This window comes from Uloborus diversus, chromosome 6 (genome assembly GCF_026930045.1).
Source record: "Uloborus diversus isolate 005 chromosome 6, Udiv.v.3.1, whole genome shotgun sequence".
Classification (NCBI taxonomy): domain Eukaryota; kingdom Metazoa; phylum Arthropoda; class Arachnida; order Araneae; family Uloboridae; genus Uloborus; species Uloborus diversus.
Window position 1 is genome coordinate 102981974 of NC_072736.1, and position 24814 is coordinate 103006787.

Here is a 24814-nt window from a genome sequence, read left to right on the forward strand (position 1 = left end):
ATTTTTCACTGATGTACATTTTCTAAAGTTCGTAACATTAAATATATATATTTGCCTAAAATATATATACAAAGATGTTCTCCGTAATCCTGTTTTACACTATTTAGTTTACCATAAAGAAGAATTTCTCTCTAAAAGTTCATTTCTTACAACAAACTCATGAACAACATTAAGCTAAAATCACGATTAAGATAATTGTATTCCTTGGACGGTTTCATTTTAAGTTTCAGCATTTTAAGTTTCAAATCACAAAATCACTGTTATGAACACACTGTCGAACATGTGCATTTGATAATCCACAATACTTCCTTCTGCATTAAATTCGTTCCTTCTTCATCAATGCAGAGGAATTGTATTTTCTTACTTGCAGTAACTTTTGGGTTACAACAATGATGGTTTGAACAGAATCCGCAAAATTTTGGCTGATATAATTCAACACTTGTGCAGTTGCCTCCGTCTGTCAAACGTACAGGCTCTGTGCTGCGAATTGTCGCCCTGCATTTGTGGTTTTTCTGAAAATATAAGACACATTACTCAAAAATGACTAGGAAAAAAACATATGTTAGAAAAATGTTTCAAAAATTTAAAAAAAAAAAGGGTAACGATTAAAGTATTCTTAATTATTGCATAAAAAAGGGATGAACTATTCAAAATGTTTTGGAATATAACTGTAGTAAATGTTAAGATGTTAGATAAGATAAAGGTATCTTTAGGAAGTTCATATCGAATGCAAAAGAGTTTTTGCTTGAAAATTTGTTTTACTCCAGTTATCCAGTTACACAGTTTGTAACCATCTCATCATGCAGAGACGTATGTGTGATCACTTGTAGTTTTTTTATTATTGTTATTGAAAATATAACTAATCTTCATGTTTCCACACACAGGTTCAAAAAATCTCAGTTTTTTTATTTTTATTTTTCTGTGTTTCTGAAATTTTATGCACTTTTTATGCAAAACAAACCTTACATTTCAACATAAACCGGAATTAATGAAACGACTTGCAAACAGAAATAACTTTATAAATTGGCTACTACTAATTTGTAAAAAAAAAATCATCAGTGTAAAAACTCTACAAGAACCCTGTCTTCTTTAAAGCAACATTTTAAAAAATGTGTGTTAAAAAACAGAAATATATTTATTCAGAACATTTTATTTATAAGTTACTCACATTTTTCTTTATCCTTTAGGGATAGTTTAGGTTTTGCTACTTGTAATATAAATAATAAAACTAACACAACTTGGGGAAAAAAAAACAATATAATTTTCATACTTATGTGAATCTTTTATATTCACATTGACATGAAAATTATTTTACTTTTTTTAAAAATATATTGCGCAATTTTTTCACAATTTTCATAACATTTACAATGAAAAAATGCCTAAAAAACTAAAAGAGACTCTTAAAGAAATTATGTTGCTATTTTAAAGACCTGTCCATTTTTAATGATAAACGTATGTATATAGTGATAACGCAAATAAGATTTTGTAACAGTAGTCAATCGTGTGAGAAACAAAAAGTGCAACATACTCTTACATGATGTCCGTGGTATGATATCTGCTGCAAGTCCTCGAGTGTCGGACATGGTCTGATCATGCACAATCTTGTTTCGTTTTTTAATTGGCATTCAGGATTGTTGTTTGATATGCGAGAAGAAAATCCGACGCCACATGTCGTTGAACAAGGAGTCCACTCACTAGTGTAGTTTTGACAATGACTTTTCCTGTCTGAAAATATATTTTTAAAAATGTTAAGTTATTACAGGATAGTAAGTTTATAAGAAACTGAACATGGTTCCAATACAGAACCGCATTGAATAAAATTACAGAGAAATAATAAATTTCATTAACTTAAAAAAAAACCGTTTTATCTGGTGCAAGGAAATGTTTTGCTAGTAGTCTGTTATTTGTGTCATAAAAGCATGGCAAAATTTATGAGTTAAAAGTTGAATGTTTGTGTGAAATTAAACTTTGTTATTACTGGATTTCGTTACTAATTCGTACTTTTAATATTTTTAAAATCAATAGGATTGCTTAATGAAGTCACTGCGACTAAACAAGTGATGTACAACGAGTTCTTGACGTTGATATCCACTTTGGGATTGGTAGTACTGAAGAGTTATGAACCCCTTTTTACTTCTTTTGAATTATTTTTCTGTTGAATATCTAATACAAAAAATATCACAAAACCTTGATTTTTAGGCCAAAAACATCCAAAATTACGATTTTTGGAAATGGAACTTAAATTTATTTCCAGAAGGACAATAGTTTTCAAAAAGTAACCAATTAACTTTAACACAAGTAAATGCTCAAAACTGACAACGAAATTATGCAAAAAAGTAAACATTTCCACAACACTTTCTCACCATCTGAAAATGTATGATAACTCAAAAATTGGCAAAATGTCAATTTATCAATATAAGAAAGTTAAAAAAAAATTCTGCAGGTACTTCAAATAGAACCCCACTTTTAGCAAAGGTATCTATTATCGCTTCTTTCCGTTTCGAAAAATCAGGTTCGCTCGATCAAAAGTCGGTATACGCGAGCAAAACATTATGCGTCCTAAAAACAAACTGCAGAAAAAAATATGCATATTTATGGAAAAGGAAATTCATGAATTGCTAACAAAGTCTAAAAAATATCTGAAAAAATTAAACGAAAATTTATGAAATAATAACTTTTAGAAATATGGAGATACTACTTGACTGCAAAACCTTGTCTGTCAAGAATAATAGTATATAGTTTGAAAACACGAAAATTATTTTTTAACATTTCTTTTAACAGCTAATTTTGCTCGTCTGAAAAGCATTAGAACAGTTTTAAATATTACGTATCACATACCATCCATTAGTGTAGAATCACATAGCCATTCTCTGCAGCACGAACCGTGCATTTTCACAAGCTGTGGATGATGGCACTTAGAAGAAGGGCGAATATTTTCATGAGGACACAGCGAAACACATCCGTACGTTCCGTTTTGACAAGTGCACTGAGTACGGCAGTCCAATTTGAAAGTTTCACCATCAATATAGTTCGATTGTCCAACGTGGCAACCTTGACCTCTTCTCACTAAAAGAAAAATAAAGATTAAAAATTTGAGTGTTTAACTAAATATTGCAGATATTTAACTTTTCTCTGATATACACATAGAAGACTTCAAAGTGAAAACGTTTATCATTTTTTTTTGCTCTAAATTTTCGAAAATAATGAGCGATGCACTTGGATTATATATCTTACGTATTTTGCTACGTGTATATAGCTGTTGGAGTCTTAATATTTCAGACAGATACTTTTTACGCTGAGATCATTTGGTAAATCGACGCAAATACGGATGAGAGGCCAAGGGGGTCCGGGACACATTTTGAAAAATTTTTTACTAAACAATTTAGATTCACCATCTATTTTATAAACAAGCAAATCCATGACAAAAATATTTTTAAATATTTTTTTTTATTTAAATTTAATTTGTTTAAAAAAAATTAGGGTAGCTCTTTTTTCTTAATTGCTAAAACTCAAATTATACTTGACCAATTTTCAATTTTGTTTCAAAACATTATGCACAAATATCTAAGCTTTAATTTTTATTCTGCGATTTAAAAAATATTAATTCAATAAAGAGTAGAAAATACTTGAAGAAAAATTTCGAAAGATTCGAAGATACTTTTTTTTTTTTTTTTCAAAAATGATATTTTTCGCAGAAAACGTTTTTTATTTTTATTATTTTTTAATAATTTGTCAAATAAAAAAATGAAGTAAATTGTTAGAAAAAGATATGCAACAAATTTCATTACTTTATATTTTTCAGTTCTTGATCTATAAGAATTTTAATGCAAAGAGTCGGGAAAAATTGCATCATGGAGAAAAACGCAATTAATTCTTAAAGTTAAGTATAATATTAGTTAAATGCATACAACAAAAATAACTACATCTTTAGTTCTAATTAAGACAGAAACAAGATTCAAACGTTCTTTTAAGCAGAAAAAAGTAGATTTTTTTTCAAATGATTAAAAAAAAAAGAAATAAAAAATAAAATAAAATAAAAAGCAAAATTTCACTATTTTTGTTCTCCGGACCCTTTTAAGCGGAACAAATAAATTTTTCAATATTTTTTGAGGAAAACTCTGCTTTACAATCGCAAGTTGAGTACGATATTGCCTTTGAAATAATAACCATTTAAAACATTATCAAGTCATATTTTCAAATCAAATTATTCGATGAATTTTATGAATGTGCATCACAGAAATAATTTTTTCTGTTTGTTCCTCAAAACCACGTCAGAAACGCCGGTTTTCAAATTTACGAATTCCGAAATTCCTAGCAAAATGCCTTTTTCAAGACGTGAGTTGGTCATTTTTATGTACTGAAATAGCTTCTGGTTTTTATACGCAATTTATGTCTTTTTTACAATTTTGGTCTTGTCTGTACGGTCTTATCGATTTTTCATCTATTGTTTTAAAATTTGGGTGGTTGAGAATTATTTAACTTTTTTCTAAGGATCAAATCAAGAGCAGTATGTTATTGAAATGAAACTCCTGAAACGCTTTATACAGCTATATACAGGCGGTTCCGAGCGTCTTGTCCGTTCCCCCGGTTTGTGTCCTTGCATGTTTTCTTTTTTTTCTGGGTGGGGGGGGGTCTGTTTTGGAAACCATTCAAGCACCTTACAAGGTCTCAAAGTTAATATCTGGGCAGAAATTGTCAGCGTAGTCATGTCTACATTATGATTGGCCATAATTGTCAAGAATTGACGTATTTAGTGCATAGCCAATGATGGGTTTCACCGACCTGATTTCAGATTCAAAACTGCTTGAAACAAAACTTCAGATATAAATCCCCACTGCTAAAAAAACCTAAAGCATTCTGATTCAGGAAATGGGTTTTGCTGTGCTTTAAAATAAGGAAATTATCTTTCCGAAACCTATTTTAAGTTTATGCTTGGCTTGCTTATGACATATGATTAAGAAAAAGGCTTTTTCAGTTAGAGGGGGTGTTAATAAGCACTTATTCTTTAGCACTAAACCCCCTTCGCACTTAACACTAACTCCCCAAACAATGATCAGTTGAGAAAAAGTACAATGCTAATCAAAACGTTTAACAAGAAATTATCAAAAATATCTAGCATCTACAAAAGTTGCGTGAATTTATAAATAACCAAGGCTTTACTTCTAAAAAGTACATTGTTAAAGAAAAAATCATATATTTTACAGCAAATGTTCTTGGCTCTGCTGCTGCCATCAACTAAAGCGCTGTTTAGGATTAGTACTGTTGATATTACAGCATAGTGTTACAAATTACAAAAGTTCTTGTTATAGCATTATATGTCACAAACCCTTCATTCCCTGTAAGCCCTTTTCTATGACGCAAAGAAACCCTTACCCGGCAAACGTTTTGTAGGTTACGCACTTTTACAGCCTCAGAGTACTGTACCTACAACAAAAAAGGTGACACGTGCATAAGCTACCAATAAGTGTTTACTGAAGTTAGTTTACGTGATTTGACATCACCAATTGGGCTTTATATGTGGCTTTCATAAAGGGGGTTAAAGCTAAATAAGAGATGGAATTTGGAAAATTAAAAACCGAACATCATTGTAATTTAACTTACTCACGAATTTTTGCCCGTTTTCCTTACGCTGAGCAGAAATTTGTGTTTATTTATGGTTTTAAGGCTCACGTGATAAAAATGTTCCGAAGTGCAATCAAATATAGGTACTGAAGATTTAACAACTTGAGCAGCTGCTCAATACTAAGCACGGCTTCTAGACAATAAATCTGATCCGTAAAGATGATGTTCATTCAAAATACATTTAAGATATAACTTGTAATTTGTTCGCTCCTGGTACAAGTTTGGGAATAATTAAATGAAGTTTGTACAGGCGTTTTAAATAATCCATCCGAAAAATGGATTTCATCTCTATTCGAAAAACCAGCAGTTCATTGCAGAACAAGTATTTGTTTAGGAAACAAAATTGCTTTCCAGTCTGTTTCGTGTCAATTTTGAGAGAGTGAAAAACGTTCCAAGAAGTTTACTATGAAGATCATTAGAAAATATATTCATTGACACAAACAAAAAGTCATAATAAACACGATTTTTAATTATTTTCAGTGGTCAGTTTTCCATTTAATTACTTGGATTCCACTACGTCAGCTGATGCAAATTGTGGTCACCAGTCCTAATAAATCAGGTGCTTCATTGCTATTTGGTAGAAAACTATTACAAACTTGCCTAAATTTGTCTTATTTTCTAGAATGCAACCGATATATTAAATACTCTCAGTTCTATTCTGTTTTAAAGTATTTCTTTCGTGTAATCTAAAACACCAGCTAACAAACCAGAAAAACAGTGAAACGTTTGTGACATATAGTTTTAAATATTCAAAACATTCCGGAAACGCTGATAAATTTATCGATGCCTGCCTCAGAGCATTGCAATTACATTTGTCGCTGCAGCGTTGAATATTAAGTTTCAGAAACAAGAAAAGCTAGTATTGACTTTCTGCATTTACGATTCAGCAAACGATTTTATCATAAGTAACCTTTATTAATATTAAAATTGCAAATAGATAAGATAAAGAAAATCAAAGTCACTAAGTTAATAATAATTTAGTAGTACATTAGGGAAAGAACATTATTTGCCACAAATTTTTATACATATTAGATAAATTAATTGCGCACATGGGCAATATTTCTGATAAGATACTAAATCATGCATAAGTACAAATAGTAGAAACCGACAATTCATTTGTTAAGTCCCAGAATATCTACAGCCTATTTAATTCATAGAGATTGAATAATGAAATATGCCCGATTACTACATTTATTCAATTAACGGATAGCTTTTGGAAATATGAAATAAAAATGGGATTATAATATGGTTTATAGTTCGTAGAAGTTAAGCAGAAGCATAAAATGCTGCAGATGCATTTAATGTTTCTTTGTCATTTCGCTACTTTAACTTAAGTAAAGTGTCAGTTTTTCTCGATGCTGGTGGTTTGAACCTGGATTATCTGGAGGATTGACAGCGGATTGATTTATTAAACCACATAAAACGTGTTAACACTAATACTACTATGAGTAGCATAATCCGTCCAATGCTTACCTCTGCAGATACCAGAAGCTGAGAAAGGGTCAGCATAAGTGCACTGAAGTTTCCTGCTCGCGTCACAAACTTGAACAGTGTTGCAAACATCTCCTTGTTGCCTTGCACACATTGGGCAACAACCACAACCGTCCATGACGACTGGAACTCCATCTTGACACTGAGGATATGATTCTGGGCACTGGCAAGTCATTGGACAGTCAAAAAATCCATTGTCCATCGGCTAAAATAAAGTAAGCGGTATGATATTAAGTTTTATTTAAAGCGTTTTACATATTTTAAATAATTTCTTAACAAAGGAAGTAGTTTAATGTTGTTGTTGTTTTTTTATTTGATTGAATGATTAAATTTAACAGTGATAATACTATAGAACTAATTTTTTACAAGTTATGAAACATTGTACGTATTATACCATAGTTAGATTTAATAAACTTAAAAAGTATGTATTTTTTAAGAATAATTTATCTAACTTATATTTTTATTAATTATAATTGAAATTTCAAACATATATTTAACAGTTCGAAAGGGAAAAAAAAAGAATCAAATAGTGTAACCGCTATTAAGTGTAAGACTGCTAAAGCTAATTTTTTGTGCAAGTAAACTTTTAGTTTAGACGCTGATTTTCGGGAAAACTGTCAAAATAATTCTATCAAGTGGAATTTTTTCTGAAATTGAAAATTTATATTTTCGTAGCCCCACCATTAAATACTGCTATACTTATGGGAATATATCAGTATATAGTGCCATAAATTGTTATTGTGGGAAAAGTTGAAGAGTTTTCTTTGTTTATCGGACATCGGACAGTTAAAAAATAATAATAATAATATGTCTAAACTAATTTTCTTTCAAGAGATTTTATCTTAGAAATAGCTCTAATTTGTTGAGCATATATGCTTAAAATACCCATAAAAATAAGTTTTACTCAATAGTTTCTTTTAATAAGACAAATTTTACAAAAATTGGGTACGAATGGAAACCACCCTTTCTTGATGTTACGCTTATACTCTCTACTCAATTACACTTTTAATGAAACTGTTCTGCAGGGTTGGCACAATTTTTAACGGTGACATCTGTTCCTGGTTTGTTCCCCACGATACATGAGTTTAAACTGTTTTATAGCTTTCATATCTAAAGCTTTAACATATCTATTAGATATACTAATTGGGAACAAGGGCTTATTTGAATTCATCCAATTTTTACTTCCTTTTTCAAAAAAGGAAGTATTGTAATCGTGAAAAAATTTCACTCAAAAATCGACCTTAATTTCCATTTTGCTCATCCCCGACTGAATGTTGAGATTTTTCCTAACCGGACAAACGTGCATATATACCTAAAAACGTATAGACGCCCAAAATATCCATTTTGACGACTCCCGAGTTAGTTACAACGAGTTTTCTCTTGTACGTATGTATGTGCGTATGTACGTACATGCGTATACTCAAGACGCATGTCGCATAGCTCAAGAACGGTACGTCCTAGAAAGATGAAATTTGGTACGTAGATTTCCAGTGGGATCTAGTTGTGCACCTCCCCTTTTGGTTGCATTCGGGTGTTTCTAAAGGGGTCTTTTGCACCTTTGGGGGGGGGGGGGGGATCATTGTTAATTTCGATGCAAACTCAAGTGGTTTTATAATTTGGTGGACACTTGGAGATATATCGGCAGTCTTTTGGTCGCCAAGTTTTGTCACCAACTTGGCGACAAATTTGGCGGTTTTTTTTTTTTTTTGAAGTTTGGTTTTAATTTGGCCATTGTTGGTGATATTTAGAGAATTAAATATTTAATCACATTAAAATTGCAAAGATGGGAAAATAACATTAAATTGGTGTAAAAGGAAGTCATGTGATGCATACATCACTCGTTTTGTGTTATATTCGTCAAGAACTTGTAGTAAAGAAGCGTGAAAGAAAAATAAACGATTTGGTGAAGAATCTACCACGCATATTAGAAATAAAATTTGGTGACTGGGCCAAGTCAAGACCTCTATAAAGCGAATCTTGCTCGTGTATACAGTAGAGAGAAAAAAAAAAGATTTGATAAAGTGTTTAAAAAGCATGAAATAGTGTTTCCATTTTAGAATAATACCTATGATCTGGAAAGACCCAAAAATCACAATAACGACTGTGACTTCTCTTCATGTAATTTAATAATAAAAAGGAAATATACTATTCAAACCTCCCGTCGGTTATGCACGCTATTTCTCATAGGCCAGAAATATCCGTGCCCGAACAAACTGAGAAACTGATAACCATTCATGAAGATTCTGGTGATGAAGGCAAGTTTTTTGATGATAATTGAACTTCCACCCTTTTTCAGACAGGCAGTGAGCCACAACGTTCTTCTCAGTGAAAACTAAGTGATCTATTTATTGTAGGGGCAAACCTATCCTGGCAAAATTGCAAAGGCTATTCGAATCCTAATCATATTATTACGAAACTACCAGATTAGATTTGCACCAACTGTAGTCAAGTTTCTTCATTTATGAAAGACCTTCCGAATTCTCAGGCTCTCGACTAAAGCAGAAGAATGTATTTGCCGCAAGTATCTGTTTCTCATGGTTCAGAGGTTCAGAAAGATATAAATAGATTTCGTTTAATGCATATCTATGTGTAGTGGCCAGGTTTACTGCAGCAATGTGCCTAAAGTTAAAATTTAACCTGGCAGCATCATAATAATGTGATTAGGATCAACGTAGCGTTCACAATGCTGCCAAGTTAGGTTTGCCCCAAGTATAGAAATTTTCACGTTTAGTCTGTAAGAGGAAGTCAAAAAGAGTTTTCATAGGAAAATTAACAATAAGCATTATGTTCATTGTGATGATGAAACTGTACAGGAATGCTTGCTATCTTAAACAGTAGTAACTGTTCTAATTACAATAACATTAAAATATGCATTTAAAATGTCTTTTCTTATTGATGAATACATAGCTTAGTTTGCAAATATTAGACTTACAGATATTTTGAAAAGACCGTCTTTCTCCCAGAACATGCAACGTAGATTTTTTTTTTGCCCATATATATTTGAACCTACTTTATGAAAAATTGTTATTTGATTGAGAAAAATGGATGACATATTTGGAATCAGCTTACTAAATAATATAAAATCACCCATTACCGTACCATCATATGTTCATGACCTGAACTTCGCACTCCAGTGTAATTGATCAGATTTTTCAGCAGCTCAGTAGAGTCCATAAAACTTTGTCTTTTTTTTTATTTTATCAGATATGAACCAAAGCTTTGCTATCTCAGATTTAACACCAGATCCTATCTAACTGGTTAACTTTCCAACGCTTCGAATCCAAGTAATAGTATAAGAAAAAGAATAAAACGCTGTAAAAAAAGAGACGCCTCTGAGAAAAAGACTTGAAATCAGGATAAATCTCCAGAACAAAAAAACACAAGCGAAGAAAACACGGATCACAGAAATAAAGGGACATCCGGATAGGAAGTAATCAAGAAAAGTTCTTGGCTTTATGAAAGTGCCAAGGAGAGATTTCTAACTGTTTGGGTAAGGAAGTTTGATCGTTGATAGGTCATAAGTTCTCAAAGCCTGGCCTTAGTCATCAACGGCACTGAACTCCTAAGTCTTAAAAAAAGATTATGTGTTTGAGGATTTTTTTTTTTATTTTAGTGAGTGTCAAAAAATTGAACAGATTCTAAAGTATATCTTTGGGGGAAACCAGTTTAGCCGGTCAAAAAATCCACTTTTTTTTTTTAAATATGATCAAACTTTAGTAGAACTATTCAAGAATATGTTGCCAACATTTGAGTGAAAAATTCCGATTAGTTCCGATCTATGAGCTATTAAAGTGACTGTGAAGATTAGAAAACGTTGGCAGCATTTTTTTTCAAACGAGTTTTTCTGGAAACATTTAATTTTCAACTGGTGTGCATACTCGCTCAAAGAGTTTTTGACCAATCGTTCTGAAAATTTGTGTGAATATTTTTTATTCAATTATACTCTATATGAACCTAATTCTTTGATGATATTAGCAATAAAAATATTCCTTTTTATGCAAGAAGTGTGAAAAAAAAATGGTAAAATTGGTAGGAAACCATAACATTGTAAACAAACACCTCAAAAACGTGCAGCTTTTAGCTGTTTTGAACACAGTTATATTCATATCGTAGGGAAATATGTTATTTACAAAAAAGAAAAATCGTAATTACGAGAAAGAAAAATCGTAAAAATCGTTACAGGCAAAAATTTTGGTTTCGGTAATATACATCAGCAACAAACGACTGCCCATGGACAGCAGCTTCTGACTCCAATAATTCTGATGGAAATGACTTCAAAAAAACAGGGTGTATTTCAAAAGATAAATAAAATATCTTATAAGTTTGAAGAAATCTTGATTATTTCTTTCCGGTTAAAAAAAATCACGAAAAACACTAAAATTTTGGCCTCCTAAACTGCTTTCTCCCCTTAAGCATCCGCATAATTATTAATGCTTTTATTTTGAGTTAGTTTGGTGCTTTACTTCCACATCAACTTTTGCTACGACTTCACGAAAACGATCTTTTTTTTTCATCTTCTTCTATAGCAGAGAAATATAGAAGAAAATGGAAAAAACAGGAGACATATCTGACAATTGCAAAATATGTATTTTTTGGGTAGATGTTCAATTACAAGTGATATAATACAACAACAGTTTCTTGAGCTAAGAAATAACAAAGTCAAATACCACAAAATGTAGATTAAAGCAGACATGTATTTCGGCGTTCCTTGTATTGCCGAAACACGTGCCTGCAGTAATCTTCAATTTGTGATATTTGCCGTTATTATTTCTTACATTGCTTTGCATGCACAAAGGTATTTATTTAACTTAGCAGTTTTATATTTTAACCCTACAAATGCGAGAAGCTCGAAACGAAGTGCCAAAAAGTAACAGAAAATATCAACTGAGTTTAACTTGATCTGTACACTGAAGATCTGCGTCAGAGGATTTGAACCGGCAGTTTTTTATCGGACATGGAGCTTTTCCTTTTTTCGCAATCTCTAAAGGATTTTAAAGTGGCTCCTGGAATTGCTTGCTCCTTTTAAGATTCCGTGTTCAATACGAGTACTCTCAGACTCAAATTGAAGCCCATTTGGAAGGCAGGATATTGAAGGGGGCGAATTCATTGTAGTGGTATCTCAAAATAAAATGGAATAGATTTACTTAGTTTAAGAAAGGGAAACGAAAACCTCGTGCTCATGAGGTAAAGGAAGTTTTTTCCGTTCCATGTTTTATACTGCTGTGATAGCCTTCAGAAAAAGTAATATATTTTCGTCCTTTCTTGGAGTAGTTCGATATTTTACATTTGCAGCAATATAGTGTTGCGTGAAATGTTTCTCTTCTTATGGAGTTACGGAATGCTGACATGGTTTTTATTGTAGAAAGTGTGACATGGATATATCTTATGAATTTTTCTTAAAAGAAGAGAAATGCGAAAGAAATAACATTCCCTTTAAACCCCATTACGATAACTCATATTACGATAAGTCAGTTAATTGAAATACAGTTGTAAAATAGCTTTAATTTAGGGAGGTTCATGCGGGGCTGTACTGGCTTTTGGCAAGGCAAAGACATGTTAAAAAATATCAGAAGAATTAATATAAGTATATGATTAATTTAAAAAAATATATGTTCAGTTAATATTTGCTTTAGTTTCGCTTTTTGAAGTATGTAGAGTAAAGAGAAGTAGTTAAGATCTTTTGAAAAATGAAGAAATTGGAAATCTCTTTTTATTAAAATTACAATTCGAAAGAAAGAGTCAAGCAACTTATACAATAATAAATCTTGAATTGAAATATTAATTTTCTTTTTGGCGGCACGTTTTTACCATAAGAAATTAAATGCAAAATTTTCGAAATAAAATATACTTATAGAAGGAAATATTATCTACTTTACTTTAAAATTATTTTTCATCAATTATTTGAGTAAATAAACTGATGAATGCATAAACGAATAAGTAATGAAATGATCAACAAATAAATGTGTTGATAAAAATATATAAGTAAACAAAGTAGTGCATAAATAAGAAAAAAAGTGAATGAGTGAATAAATAAGTGATTTATTAAACAAAGGAATGTAAATGAATTAATTAACATTGGTGTCTGAATAAATAATTGAATTAGTAAGCGAAATAAACTTATTCACTTCGCCTCGTTTACTTCGCACCGTGCACACTTGACAAATTGATTTTAGCTTCTAAACTCAAACCATGTTTAATATTAAGTAAATGAGTACGGCACTGGACTTAAGTAGACCTCAACTTATGTTTTAAAAGCTATTAAAAAATTTATTTTATAGTACTGAACATTTTTTATAAATCACAATATATTACAATATGCGCGTATGAAGTTTTGAAAATATAAATACATTACTAGTTTGCAGAAATGGGTACTTGGTTTGCAGAAATAGGTACTTGGTTTAAAGAAATGGGGAATGCAGAAAAAGACTAAGAATAACAATATGAAGATAAATATCATTGATTTATAACTTTATAACTACGTTATTTAGATGGACACAAATATTGTAACTTCTCCCAGCAGATGTTGCTCGATTTATGAACATGCAACAGCAAGTGGACGCCCATCGTGTAACCAGAGGACCTTTCCCGAAAAAGCGTTATACACCTTTATGATGTGGCATTAATATTCTAACGTGTGTGTTGTTCAATGCATCGCTGATATGAAACTTAATTTGCAGCTGGCGGGCGCTCATTTGAGCATTTGTAATAAATAAAGGTTCTGTGTCTTCATATTTTTGTTCTTGATCTTTATTGCATTCCCCATTTCTGCTAACCAAGTACACACTCCCGGCCTGCCGTGTGCGTTCCGACCACACATTGCATTTTGAAAGTTGTTTGTTTTGGCAAGGTCTATCACCAATTACAGTAGGGACCATTAGTTTTGCAGCACCCTGTGTATAAAAATATTTAAAATATTACTAGATAGATGGTATTTGAAATAGAAAATATTTCACCATTTAACTTTGCCCCACGTTTCCTTAATATCCTTTATTTTTTTTTAACAAAAGTACTTGTTATGTAAGACTATTTTTTACAATATCCATTATTAATTGCACAATTTCCGCTAAACGCATGAAGTCTTCTATGAACATCCATTTACTTACATTTGTCTTTTGAAACTATAACGGATCAGAATTTGCATTGAATCTTCTGCTGGAGTAGTTCTCAAATTAACACAGAATAAAAATAAAACACACACAGATCCATATTTTGTTTATTTTCTGGAAATTATAAGATTATCCCATGTTTCCTGTAATGTAGTATATATTTTAAAACACCGATTCTGAATTTTTGTGGAAGCTTTATTTCCAATCATTATCGGAATTAGAGAAACTTGTGACACTTTTACTACTTTCTTCACAGATAAACTGCTTACTTTTTCCACCCAAATATAACAATGCAAAATTCAGATATCACTTTAACTCGAACGAAAAATTTCAAACCTACCACATTCATGAGTCCAAGTACATGTACGCTGCAATTTATAATTGCGAAGCTCATGGATTTTGAATCCTTAAATATGTATTCCTCATTCCCGCTGAAAATTTAATGTATTTTCCATTGATGTGGGGCAAGGCTATTAAAAGGATTTCGGGGACTTAATGATTAAATGGTGCGTCTACGAAATGCGAGGTGCTGAATGGACCTAAATATCCTCGACTCATTAAGGAAAACGGGAATCATTAAGGGTAGTCTTTCTGAAAGTTATTTAGCCTCAAAATTAAATCTCATGCCAGGCTAATAGGGTAGAAATAGCTATTAATCGTTTGAATTTTCTGTAAGGAAAGCAATCGGTATTACATTTTGTGGTGAAATATTCAATAATAAAGTACTAGATATTTTGATGAGTAGTACACCATATTTTTGTGTTTTAAGATGTTTTAAAGGGAAATGTTTGCTTCTCAAAATACGAGTTTGATTCATATGGTAGTGTTGTTTTGAGATATTTGTTCCTTATGGAAGATATTGAAAAAAAAATACTTATTGAGTTCAGCGGTAAAGTAAAGCCTGATCATTTAACTATACTCAAAAATAAATAAAGATTAAAGAGATAAATCTTTGAAATAAAATTTAAAATAACATAGAAGAAAATCAAAAAATTTTTTCCTTTCATAATACTAAAAGGAATTCGGTCAAGGTTGAAATCATGGTAATAAAATGATTTACCGCACTGATTAAGGAAATGTATTTATTTCGATGGTTTTTCGATAACATGCAAAAAAAAAAAAAAAAAAAAAAATGCGTTACTGTGAAATGATCAAAAAAAAAAAAAAAAAAACATTTTCTTTGCAAGATGGCTAGTGTTGAGTATCGAATTACTTGACATTTAAAAACTTTGAATGATCGTTATTTTGTTGTACATCATATCTTTTTTCCTGATTTTGAGAGACCTATTAGACTCGTTGAGACTACTGTTGATCGAGCTTATCAATTCATAAATACAATATATATATATATATATATATATATATATATATATATATATATATATATATATATATATATATATATATATATATATATATATATATATATATATATATATATATATATATATATATATATATATATATATATATATATATATATATATATATATATTTGTATTTGTATATATATATATATATACATAGTCTCACACACACGAAAAAAAACAAATTACACTATTTTAAGATATGCCTAAACAGAAAACCACAAACAAACAAACAAACAAATATTTAAACGATTCCGGCATTTTAACACAATTTGATCCTCAAGGCGTATCACTTGAAAAAATATATTTTGACCTTTTCAATTAACTGCCTTTAAAGCTATCTTCTTTACCACTCCAGTAAGTGATATTTTACTTGACGTAAGATAACTATTCGAAAAATACTAGCTATTTACATGATCAGTTTACCTCTGGCTATATTCGGAGAGCTTGCTATTGCTATTATTATTATTATTACTAATATCATTACTATTATTGTTATAATGTTTAACAGTATCATTCTTCTTCTTCTTATTATTATTATTACTAGTAGTAGTAGTAGTAATTATTATTATTTTTTTATTGTTACTGTTACTGTTATAATAATAAGAATAATATTAATATTGATAATGTATTATTAATAATAATAATATTAGACATAAAAATGTATAATTGAAATGCAAATTCGGTTTTTGAAACAGAATGTAATGTGTTTTACTAGAAATTTTACAGCAGTTATGGTTTAAAATACAAGTAAAAGAGATAATATTTTAGCTGCTTTACGAGCGATATTTTATTGCTAAGAAATAGCCAAAACGTTATTCATGATACCTATGCTTGTAAAAAATAAAAAATATATATATATTTTGGAGTTTTATGAATTATGCAGCATACATTTAGCTTTAGAATACGACAACTACTCTTCGTTGCGCTCATTTAGTGCATGGCTATTAATAATAGATCTACATAAGCAAATTTTATCCTGAAATATTTTAATTATTTTCATATAAGCTTCAAATTTAAATTAATGTATTCTATTTTATGTTGTTGAATTTTGTTCTCAGAAAGATTTTTGAGCAAATGAACTTTCTTTGAATATCCGTCAAAGGCGCCTTAATTAGTTTCTCTTTGTCAATGAAAAGAGACATAAAATTCGTTTGTATGTAGTAGGAAAATGCTTTGTTATACACTTATTAAATTTTTCTCAATATCGCTATTTGAAATATTCTCAATTTTTAAGAATATGAAGTCAACCTCTTTGAATCCATGTCTAGCATAGCTGATTAAAATCATTCTTATTCGCCATATGTGGCATAATTAAACATATTTGACATTGCGAAAGATACTATAAGCCGCAGCTACCTACCTAATTATTGTAACTACATCAGTAAAATCTACTTAATATTTATATATTTTTATCCTAATTGATTGTTTCGATAGAAAATTTTCGAAGCACAAAAATATAGGTATTTTAGAACCTTTACAAAGGTGCAAATATAAAGAATATATATGGTTAAGATTTCGACCAGTTAAGATAATGTATTGAAAAAGGCTACAATTAAGAAACAAATATTATAGCAAACAACGAATAAAATATATTTGATGGAAATTGAGGGCATGACAAAAATTTGTTGTTTCACCGTTTCAGGAAATTAGTCTTAGTCATAAATTCAAGCAGTAAAATTGGCTTTCCTGACATTTCAAAAGTAGAAAATTGAAATTTTCAATCTTAGAATGTGGACATAAAAATAGCTTATTACGCAATACAAATTATGATTCATTTTATTATCATTAAAAAAAAGTAATGCTACTTGAGGAAGAACAAAACATTAAGAAAAGAAAAAAAAACTTTATACGGAAAATAAAGACTAAGTCTGCTTACGTTAATATTACATATAATTTGTATGCAAATAAATCACGTACAAGGTGCTCCAAAATGTATCATTCATCTTTTTAAAGAAAGAGCATTTAGTCTTCTGGTTTTCATTCTTTAAAGGTGCATGGACATTCCCTGTTTTGATACTTTTTTCTCTAGTGTTAGAATAGCATTATTGTATTTTTTGTCTTAAGTCATTTAGAGAAGTTATATATAAGTGTTTCCTAAAGCATTAATGAAGGCAATAAGACTACTTCAATTTACGTACTCAATCTGCTACATAGGTATTTCTGGGTTATTTCTACTAGTTTACTGCTATTTTATTTTGCTTTTTGAATTATGAAAACAAAATTGCTATGTATTTCTTTGAGTATACGAGAACGAATTTAAAATATGGGTGCTATTTGTAGTAAAGCCATTAGATACATAAAATTAGATTAAAAAATACAGCTATAAAAGATCTTAGATTTAGAAGACAAAGCCCTTAAGTTTGATTTTGTATTCGATTTTGGATAAAAATATTTTTTCTAGCATTAGTGGACAATGCCTAGAACATGGTTAAAGTATCATGAGCGAATTTATAATTCGAATCAATGCGATGATAAAGTTTGCTTAGCAAATGTCGTATTTTGTCTCTCAGGAGAAAAAATTATCAAGGTTCACGCTAATTCTTTACAAGCTTTGTTCACGTAACAAATAATTTCAAACACATTTACATCGATAGTCCCAACCTCTTTGTTCTTTTTTGAAACAACGTGTTCATAAAACTAATTCTTAAAGTTCAAAAGTATAATGCCAAGTTAAATGAGCTAAGAATACTCTCTCTCCTTTCCGAGCTGATTTATTTTATTTGGTTTCTCATATATTGGACGCATGCCGAATTATCACTTAAATAGCGGTAGGACATCCTTACAAGATATTACAATTATTTTAAGCTAATCGGATGATCTTGGTATGAATCGTGGCAGAAAAATTTATGTCCACCTTTTTTACCAATGTTTGAAACATTTTTGTAATTGTTTATTTATTTCCAAAACACATTGATCAGTTATATGCAATTGGCTCTTGAACGTTCTTTCAATAATAATTCTATGTTCAAAATATTATTGAGCTTAAATTAACTTGGAAAAAAAGTTTAATTTTTGAGATCTGAAATCATCAAACTGACGCAGTGAGGAGCAAAGGGTTGTAAGTGAACTTTATACAGTTTCGAGAAAAATGCGTTTAAAGATACGGTCCTACGTAGGCTTTCGTTGAATTTCTTTTATAAAGCATTCTGTATAGCAGTACCTACCAGGGCTACTAGAACCATCTCTGGATAGAGGATAGGTTCACATACCATTTATACTGGTTATCTCCAAATTTGTAATGTTGCCAATTACATCCCTTTGCTTCTCAGTGCCTCATTTAGGTTTCTTAAAATCACGAATTGCGATAGGACCCTACACGTTGGGTTTCTTCTTTCTACTAATGGCATTTAGTGAAAACATAATTTGGATTCAAAATTCGTCAAAATTCAAATCAATGCCAGTAGCTGGATGCTGGATTTTATGTGCTGAATACTGTTTTCGCATATTTGTATGAAGTCGAGAAGTTCGTTTATAAATAATTGTATCCCAAGGCAAATGAACGCCTGCATTATAAGCATTGCAAAATAAAGTCAAAGGGCGCAGAAGTTATTCAACGGTCATCAAGTGAAAACAATCAGCAATTCGTGATTGCTCCAAAAACGAAAAATGACTAACAGAAATGCGTTGTTTCGTATTAAAGTCATAGCTAAAACTAATACATATTAATTTTACTTTGCTTGGGGAAGTAAAATACTGTTAGACTTGTTTTGCTGTGCTCCAAATAAATGTGTAACTGAGTAAGTTACGTACTCGTAATCGAATATAAGGATAGAGCATCATAGCTTTCGCTTTCCGTAACTTTCCGTCTAGCATTTCACTTTAAAAATTTCGTCAGTTTCTTGAAAAAATGATGAGAAAAACGACGATAGAACAAAGAAAATGGCTGTGAAAAATAGGTTGACTTTTCTTGCTCTATTTATATACACGCTATTTCAAATCTTGGGGAAAAAGAGGGTTTCACATTTCTAGGAAAACAATTTGATATTGAGAATTTTACTTTACTTTTATTTTTCTCTACTATGTGTTACGCATTTGATTCAAAAAATATATTACATTTGCAAAAAGCATTTTTTTTTCAGTTCCTATCTTTTATTTGAATACTACCATAGCGAATACTATTTCATACATTTTTTTTATTTCAAGACAAAGCCGATCTGTCACGCATATACGATGCACACTATTTGTCATCTTAATACAGGGAAATTATTTTATTTATTAACAGTAATTGTATTGTATATATATATTTAAATTTGTTTAAGTTAGAAGACATATTGCTTACTCTAACATGTAAAAGTAAATTTCTTAATAATGATTTGCTGCGTTTGAATCAAAACAAATAAGATTTTTGAAATAGCTTTGTTAAAGTGTTATTTAAACATTCCCAAATAGAACAATACACATGCAAGCAGAATATTTCGCTTTTATTTTACTTGGTTATGACATGCGCTCAATCAATAATTCTTAGACCAATATTATGGCTAATACTGTCACTTCTTTTCAAAACATTTCTTTTTTGTTTTTATTCATGCATTTATTCAAATTTCATCATGTACTTTAAACTTTCATGATGTTTTCAATAATGTTAATTATACGAGTATGTTGAGTATTACACATGTTTTGTGTAGTTGTATCGTTCAATTTTGTAACAACGTAGTATATGATGTGTACATTTCACTGCTAACGCTACACAATTATTTCGTCTTGAAGCAGAAAAATGCAATTACTTTAATTATTGACCGTGTTTCTTTACAATAATTTTCAGGCGGTCAATACGCATGGACGTACAATAAGTAAAAGACAAAAATGTATCTTGTCCAACAATCAGCTTTTTGCATAAGCTTTTCGATCTACGCCTTTACATGTTGGACGTAAGTTTTTATTTCAGTCACGTACTTGAAAACTGATGCCAAATGATGGATGCATTTTTTAAAAGTGGTTGGTTGGTTTGATTGGGTGTTTTGGCGCAAAGAGCCTCAATAATCTACACTGCGCCAAACGATTGTTAAACTGTGGAAAGAAGAGCCAAAAAAGTGAATTTTGTTTAGTATCAAAAGGACATACAACTTCTAGAATTTTGAAAAAATAGTCAAAATAAACACATAAGCGAAATACATGAAATACACCGCCAGCTCAGTCATTTCCAGCCAAGGACTGCAGTTTCGTGCTTATTAGCACTCATCAGCTCGGCATAGGAAAGTGACTGAGCTGGAAATGGAAAAACCTCTTAAGGAAGCCCAGAGTGCCAAACAAAAAACATAAGCGAAGTTTTAAATTTTGATTGACGAACCTTAAGAAATATCTGAGAAACAATTTTGCGTAGTACAAAAAAAATAAACAAAACAATGACAAGACAAAAACAAGGGCATAAGATCAAACACTAAATTAAAGACAAAAATCCAATCCCCTAAAGGAAAGAAAACAATTTCGGATGGGGGGAGGGTGTCCCCTAACAGTTCCTTCAAAGATGGATGGAGCTGATTGAAAAATTTAAAATGAAAATGATTGAAATTTGGATCATCGGAGAGGATATGCAACACTGTCTGATTAATAAAAGCGGCTTTTAGTCAAAATACAATTAAATTATTAAGAACGCATAGATTATTCCCAGATATAGGAGAATTTATTCATAACTTGATTGACATTTTACTGTCGACCAACAAAGGGAATCACGTGAAAGATGACAACCTGTGTACCCGCTCCTGATAATCGAACCGTAACAAAGGGTGACGGAAAAATGTCTGATCTTTTAGAACTCTTGAGGAAGATGAAGTGGTGAATGCTAAAAGCTTTAATGGCAATTTATCTTTGAAAACGTGTCAAACTTAGATTTTGTTCGGAGGGGTTTCAAAAGAGGATGAGTTCGCTGTTATTATCGTTAAAGCGTATTAGATCTAATAAAACGATTAAGCATATTTGATGTGTCTCTTTTTTATGGTCATTTCAAAAGACGAAATAAACCATTTAAGTAATTTTTAAATATGTTTTAAAAATTTGATCTTTAATTATGTTTGGCTGATGCTCGCTTGTAAGTTAACTTTCCTGTGAAGATTTTAATAAAACTGAAAAAATGTTTAATGCAAAACTGAAATATCGTTTTTAAAGAGTTAGAATTAAAATAAACTGTTTGTTAAATATTTAAAAATAAAAAAATCTTTTAAAAACAGCATTATGAGATGGAAAATTCTTTTGAATGTCTGTCTGTCGGCCTTTGTTTTCCTGACAACTTTTGAGGAAATCGTCCGTTTAAAAGAATGTTTCTTTCGAAAGAAACCTCATTACACAAAATATATTTATATATTTTTAAATTCCCGCATTTTTCGTCAAATTTTGTACAAAAAAAATAGTATTCTTTACTTTGTAATTTTCTTCTTTATCGGAATGGGAGAATGTTACAGGTGCAATCATAATTTCTCATGAAATAAAATTTTGTTTTATAACACGTAAAAAAAAGCGAAAAGAAAGGGGGGGGGGGGGGAAACATGCATTTCATTTTAATTTACAAAGAAAGAAAAATGTGTCGTTTTGAATGGGAATGTATTACTTTCAACCCAAGTATTGGAGACATGTTACACTGTCGCATATGTTCTTAGAAGAGCATTTTACAATTACATGACGTTTGTGGTGAGCGTAAATATGACTTTAACGAAGATAGATTTTAATTATATGAACAAGTTAAGGTTGGTTGTAATTGTGTCAAAATTCATCAAAGAGAGTAATAACACATTTTTTTAAAAATCAACAATGATCATAGGAGTTTCAGTTTGCTTATTTTTATGTCATTTAAGCAAATGTACAAAGGAAAAAATAGTTTTTATAATGGTCTTTAATTTTTAAAATTAACTACTTGTAATTTTATAACAAGCATTGTAACAACTTTTAAGAAGCATTCAACTATCCTGTCTTAATTGTATCTAAGCATCTATATATAATTAGAATGCATTTTAAATACTTAAACGAAATCATATAAAAATGCGTTACATTTTGCCCAAGAATTTCTTTGCATTTGGAAAGGATTATCCCTAATTATTCAGAAATTTCTTCTCTTTAATTTCTACGTACTTAATGCTATTCATTTAAACTTCAGTACTTAAACTTTTGAGAAAATTATGCATTTTCCCCTCTAAGGCAGTAGTTTAAAGCTGAAAGTAACAATTAAGAAGAAATTAGATTTCTGTTTCTAGAAAATTATAACTCTGTGAAGAAATAATCCTTGATTAAAGTTTAGAACTTGCTAATTAGAAAAAAGACTGTTATCTCGCAAAATTAATTGAGAAGCTTTTGTTTCTTGATTGGGGATTAAATTCTCTTAATTAGATTACTTTTTCCCCGACAAAAAAGGGACTTTTTTGCACTTCAACTAAATTGTGGGATTTACAGTTTTTTTGTTAAGCTTAATCAAAAGCAGCCTCACTTTTTTCTTCTTATCTAGGAAGGAATATATAATTGTATCAACCAGCAAAAAAAAAAAAAAAAAAAAAAAAAAAAAAAAAAAATCTTTTTTTTTTTTTTTTTTTTTTTTTTTTGTAACTTAGGCAGCATGTGGCTTCTTAGAAGATGATGATATTGCTTCTGTATCAAAAATAATATTACTAATGCTACTGATAAAAATAATGAAATTTAGGATTATTTTTTTTAATCAATTCTGAAATCTTCATAATCAACAAAGTACTATACACATTTTAAATCAACTAATAAAATTTAATACTAATAAGCAATTAGTATATAACTGACACATTAATGGTTTTTCGGCGTTTCCCCCGGTACTTCAATCGGTCTCATGGATAACAGGAGGGCCGATTACTGTAATTCGTTTCTTTTTTCGTGCCATTTGATGACTCTTGGGCTCTCGGTTGGCATTAAAATTTTAATAACTTGTAGTAAGTGTGACTACAACGAGGTCAGAGCACAATACCTTATTTGTTATGTTGGCTTAAACCCAGACGGCCTGCTGAATATATTTAATTTTGCATTGAGTAATATGAGGCCGAATCATTCATGAATGGGATTTCATTCAGATCAAAAGAATACGCAAGATGAAAACGATGTTCGATTTTCAGAAACTGTTCAAGTTCATTTTTAAAGAGCAGCACAAGATTTATTTTAAGCAGAAAGAAAAAGGAAATTTTGTTTAAAATCACGAAATAATGAATAATAGCAATTTATGAAACGAAAGAAAAAATATGAAAGAGAAAATATAAGTTATACAAACATATAGGAAATGAAAATTAAATAAATGATAGAAAATGCTCTATTTTAAGCAGTACAGATAGACGAGGCTCATTTTTGCAAGTTTTGTCAACGCAATCAAACAAAGGTGCATTTTACGCCTACTATTTTTCCCATTGTTTCACAAACGCTGACTATTCTAAACAAATCGATGATGCTAAACAAATTTAAAGCTGATTTTTTCCCGTATCTTTTACAGTTAAGATAAGTAAACTGCTTCCAGGTTTTGCCTCCAGGTGCCGCTGTAAGCATCTTGATACTATAGCGCATGATAATTTAACTATACCTAGACCCAACTTTTACGACAACAACTCTTGCCGTTCAGAAGTTATTGTAGGGGAAAGGAGTGAACTTTAAGAGTTGCACAATGTGTGTAATGAAATGATTTTTAAATAACGAATGATCTTAAGAAAATAGAAAGCAAAAATAAATAGCTAAATTTACTTTGAAATGTAGCAAAAGAAATTATCTTCAAAACTCAAGCAGTTGTTTTGCTAAACTTTACGCAAAAGAGAAAAACCTAAGACGAAGCACAGTTTTTTCTATCTACTTAAAACGCTACCTGATACGAAAGCTATATCCACTTAGCTACCACAAACACATTTCCAAAGACGAAGAAAAGCTGTTTTACGAAATAAAAAAAGATTAGCTCATTAATCTCAAAAGATATTCCCAAAATGTTTCTCTTCTTAATAACAAAAATAAAATTTGTATCCAAACGCAAGGTATTCTTTCTTAGAGAAGGATTCATTAAATATGAGCTTCTGAAGTACTATTTTTGCAAATAAGCAATCTTTTTATTTTCGGTTGCGCTAAAGAATGCAAGAGCACGTTCAATTTCTAAGAAACATATTTCGAAAATGGAGACGTTGTATGAAATAAATTCCTCCCCTAAGATTTCAGCATTATATTTTCACCAGGATTTTTGAAATTAAGTTAATGCATATAAATATTGTAGCAGAGTTTCTAAGGGAACTGGGACGTTTTATACGTTCAAAA

The 24814-nt window shown here is 30.5% G+C and overlaps 1 protein-coding gene across 1 annotated transcript in view; it reads right to left on the reverse strand.

Annotated features, from left to right (window-relative positions):
• Positions 1-260: 260 nt before the first annotated feature.
• Positions 261-24814, reverse strand: part of LOC129224897 (CCN family member 1-like) — a 100067-nt gene continuing 75513 nt past the window's right edge. Inside the window, exons 2-5 of the mRNA XM_054859443.1 lie at positions 7096-7318; positions 2839-3066; positions 1529-1725; positions 261-512 (exon numbers count right to left, since the gene is read on the reverse strand). Coding sequence (XP_054715418.1) covers positions 261-512; positions 1529-1725; positions 2839-3066; positions 7096-7318 — 900 coding nt within the window. The remainder of the gene's footprint in view (positions 513-1528; positions 1726-2838; positions 3067-7095; positions 7319-24814) is intronic.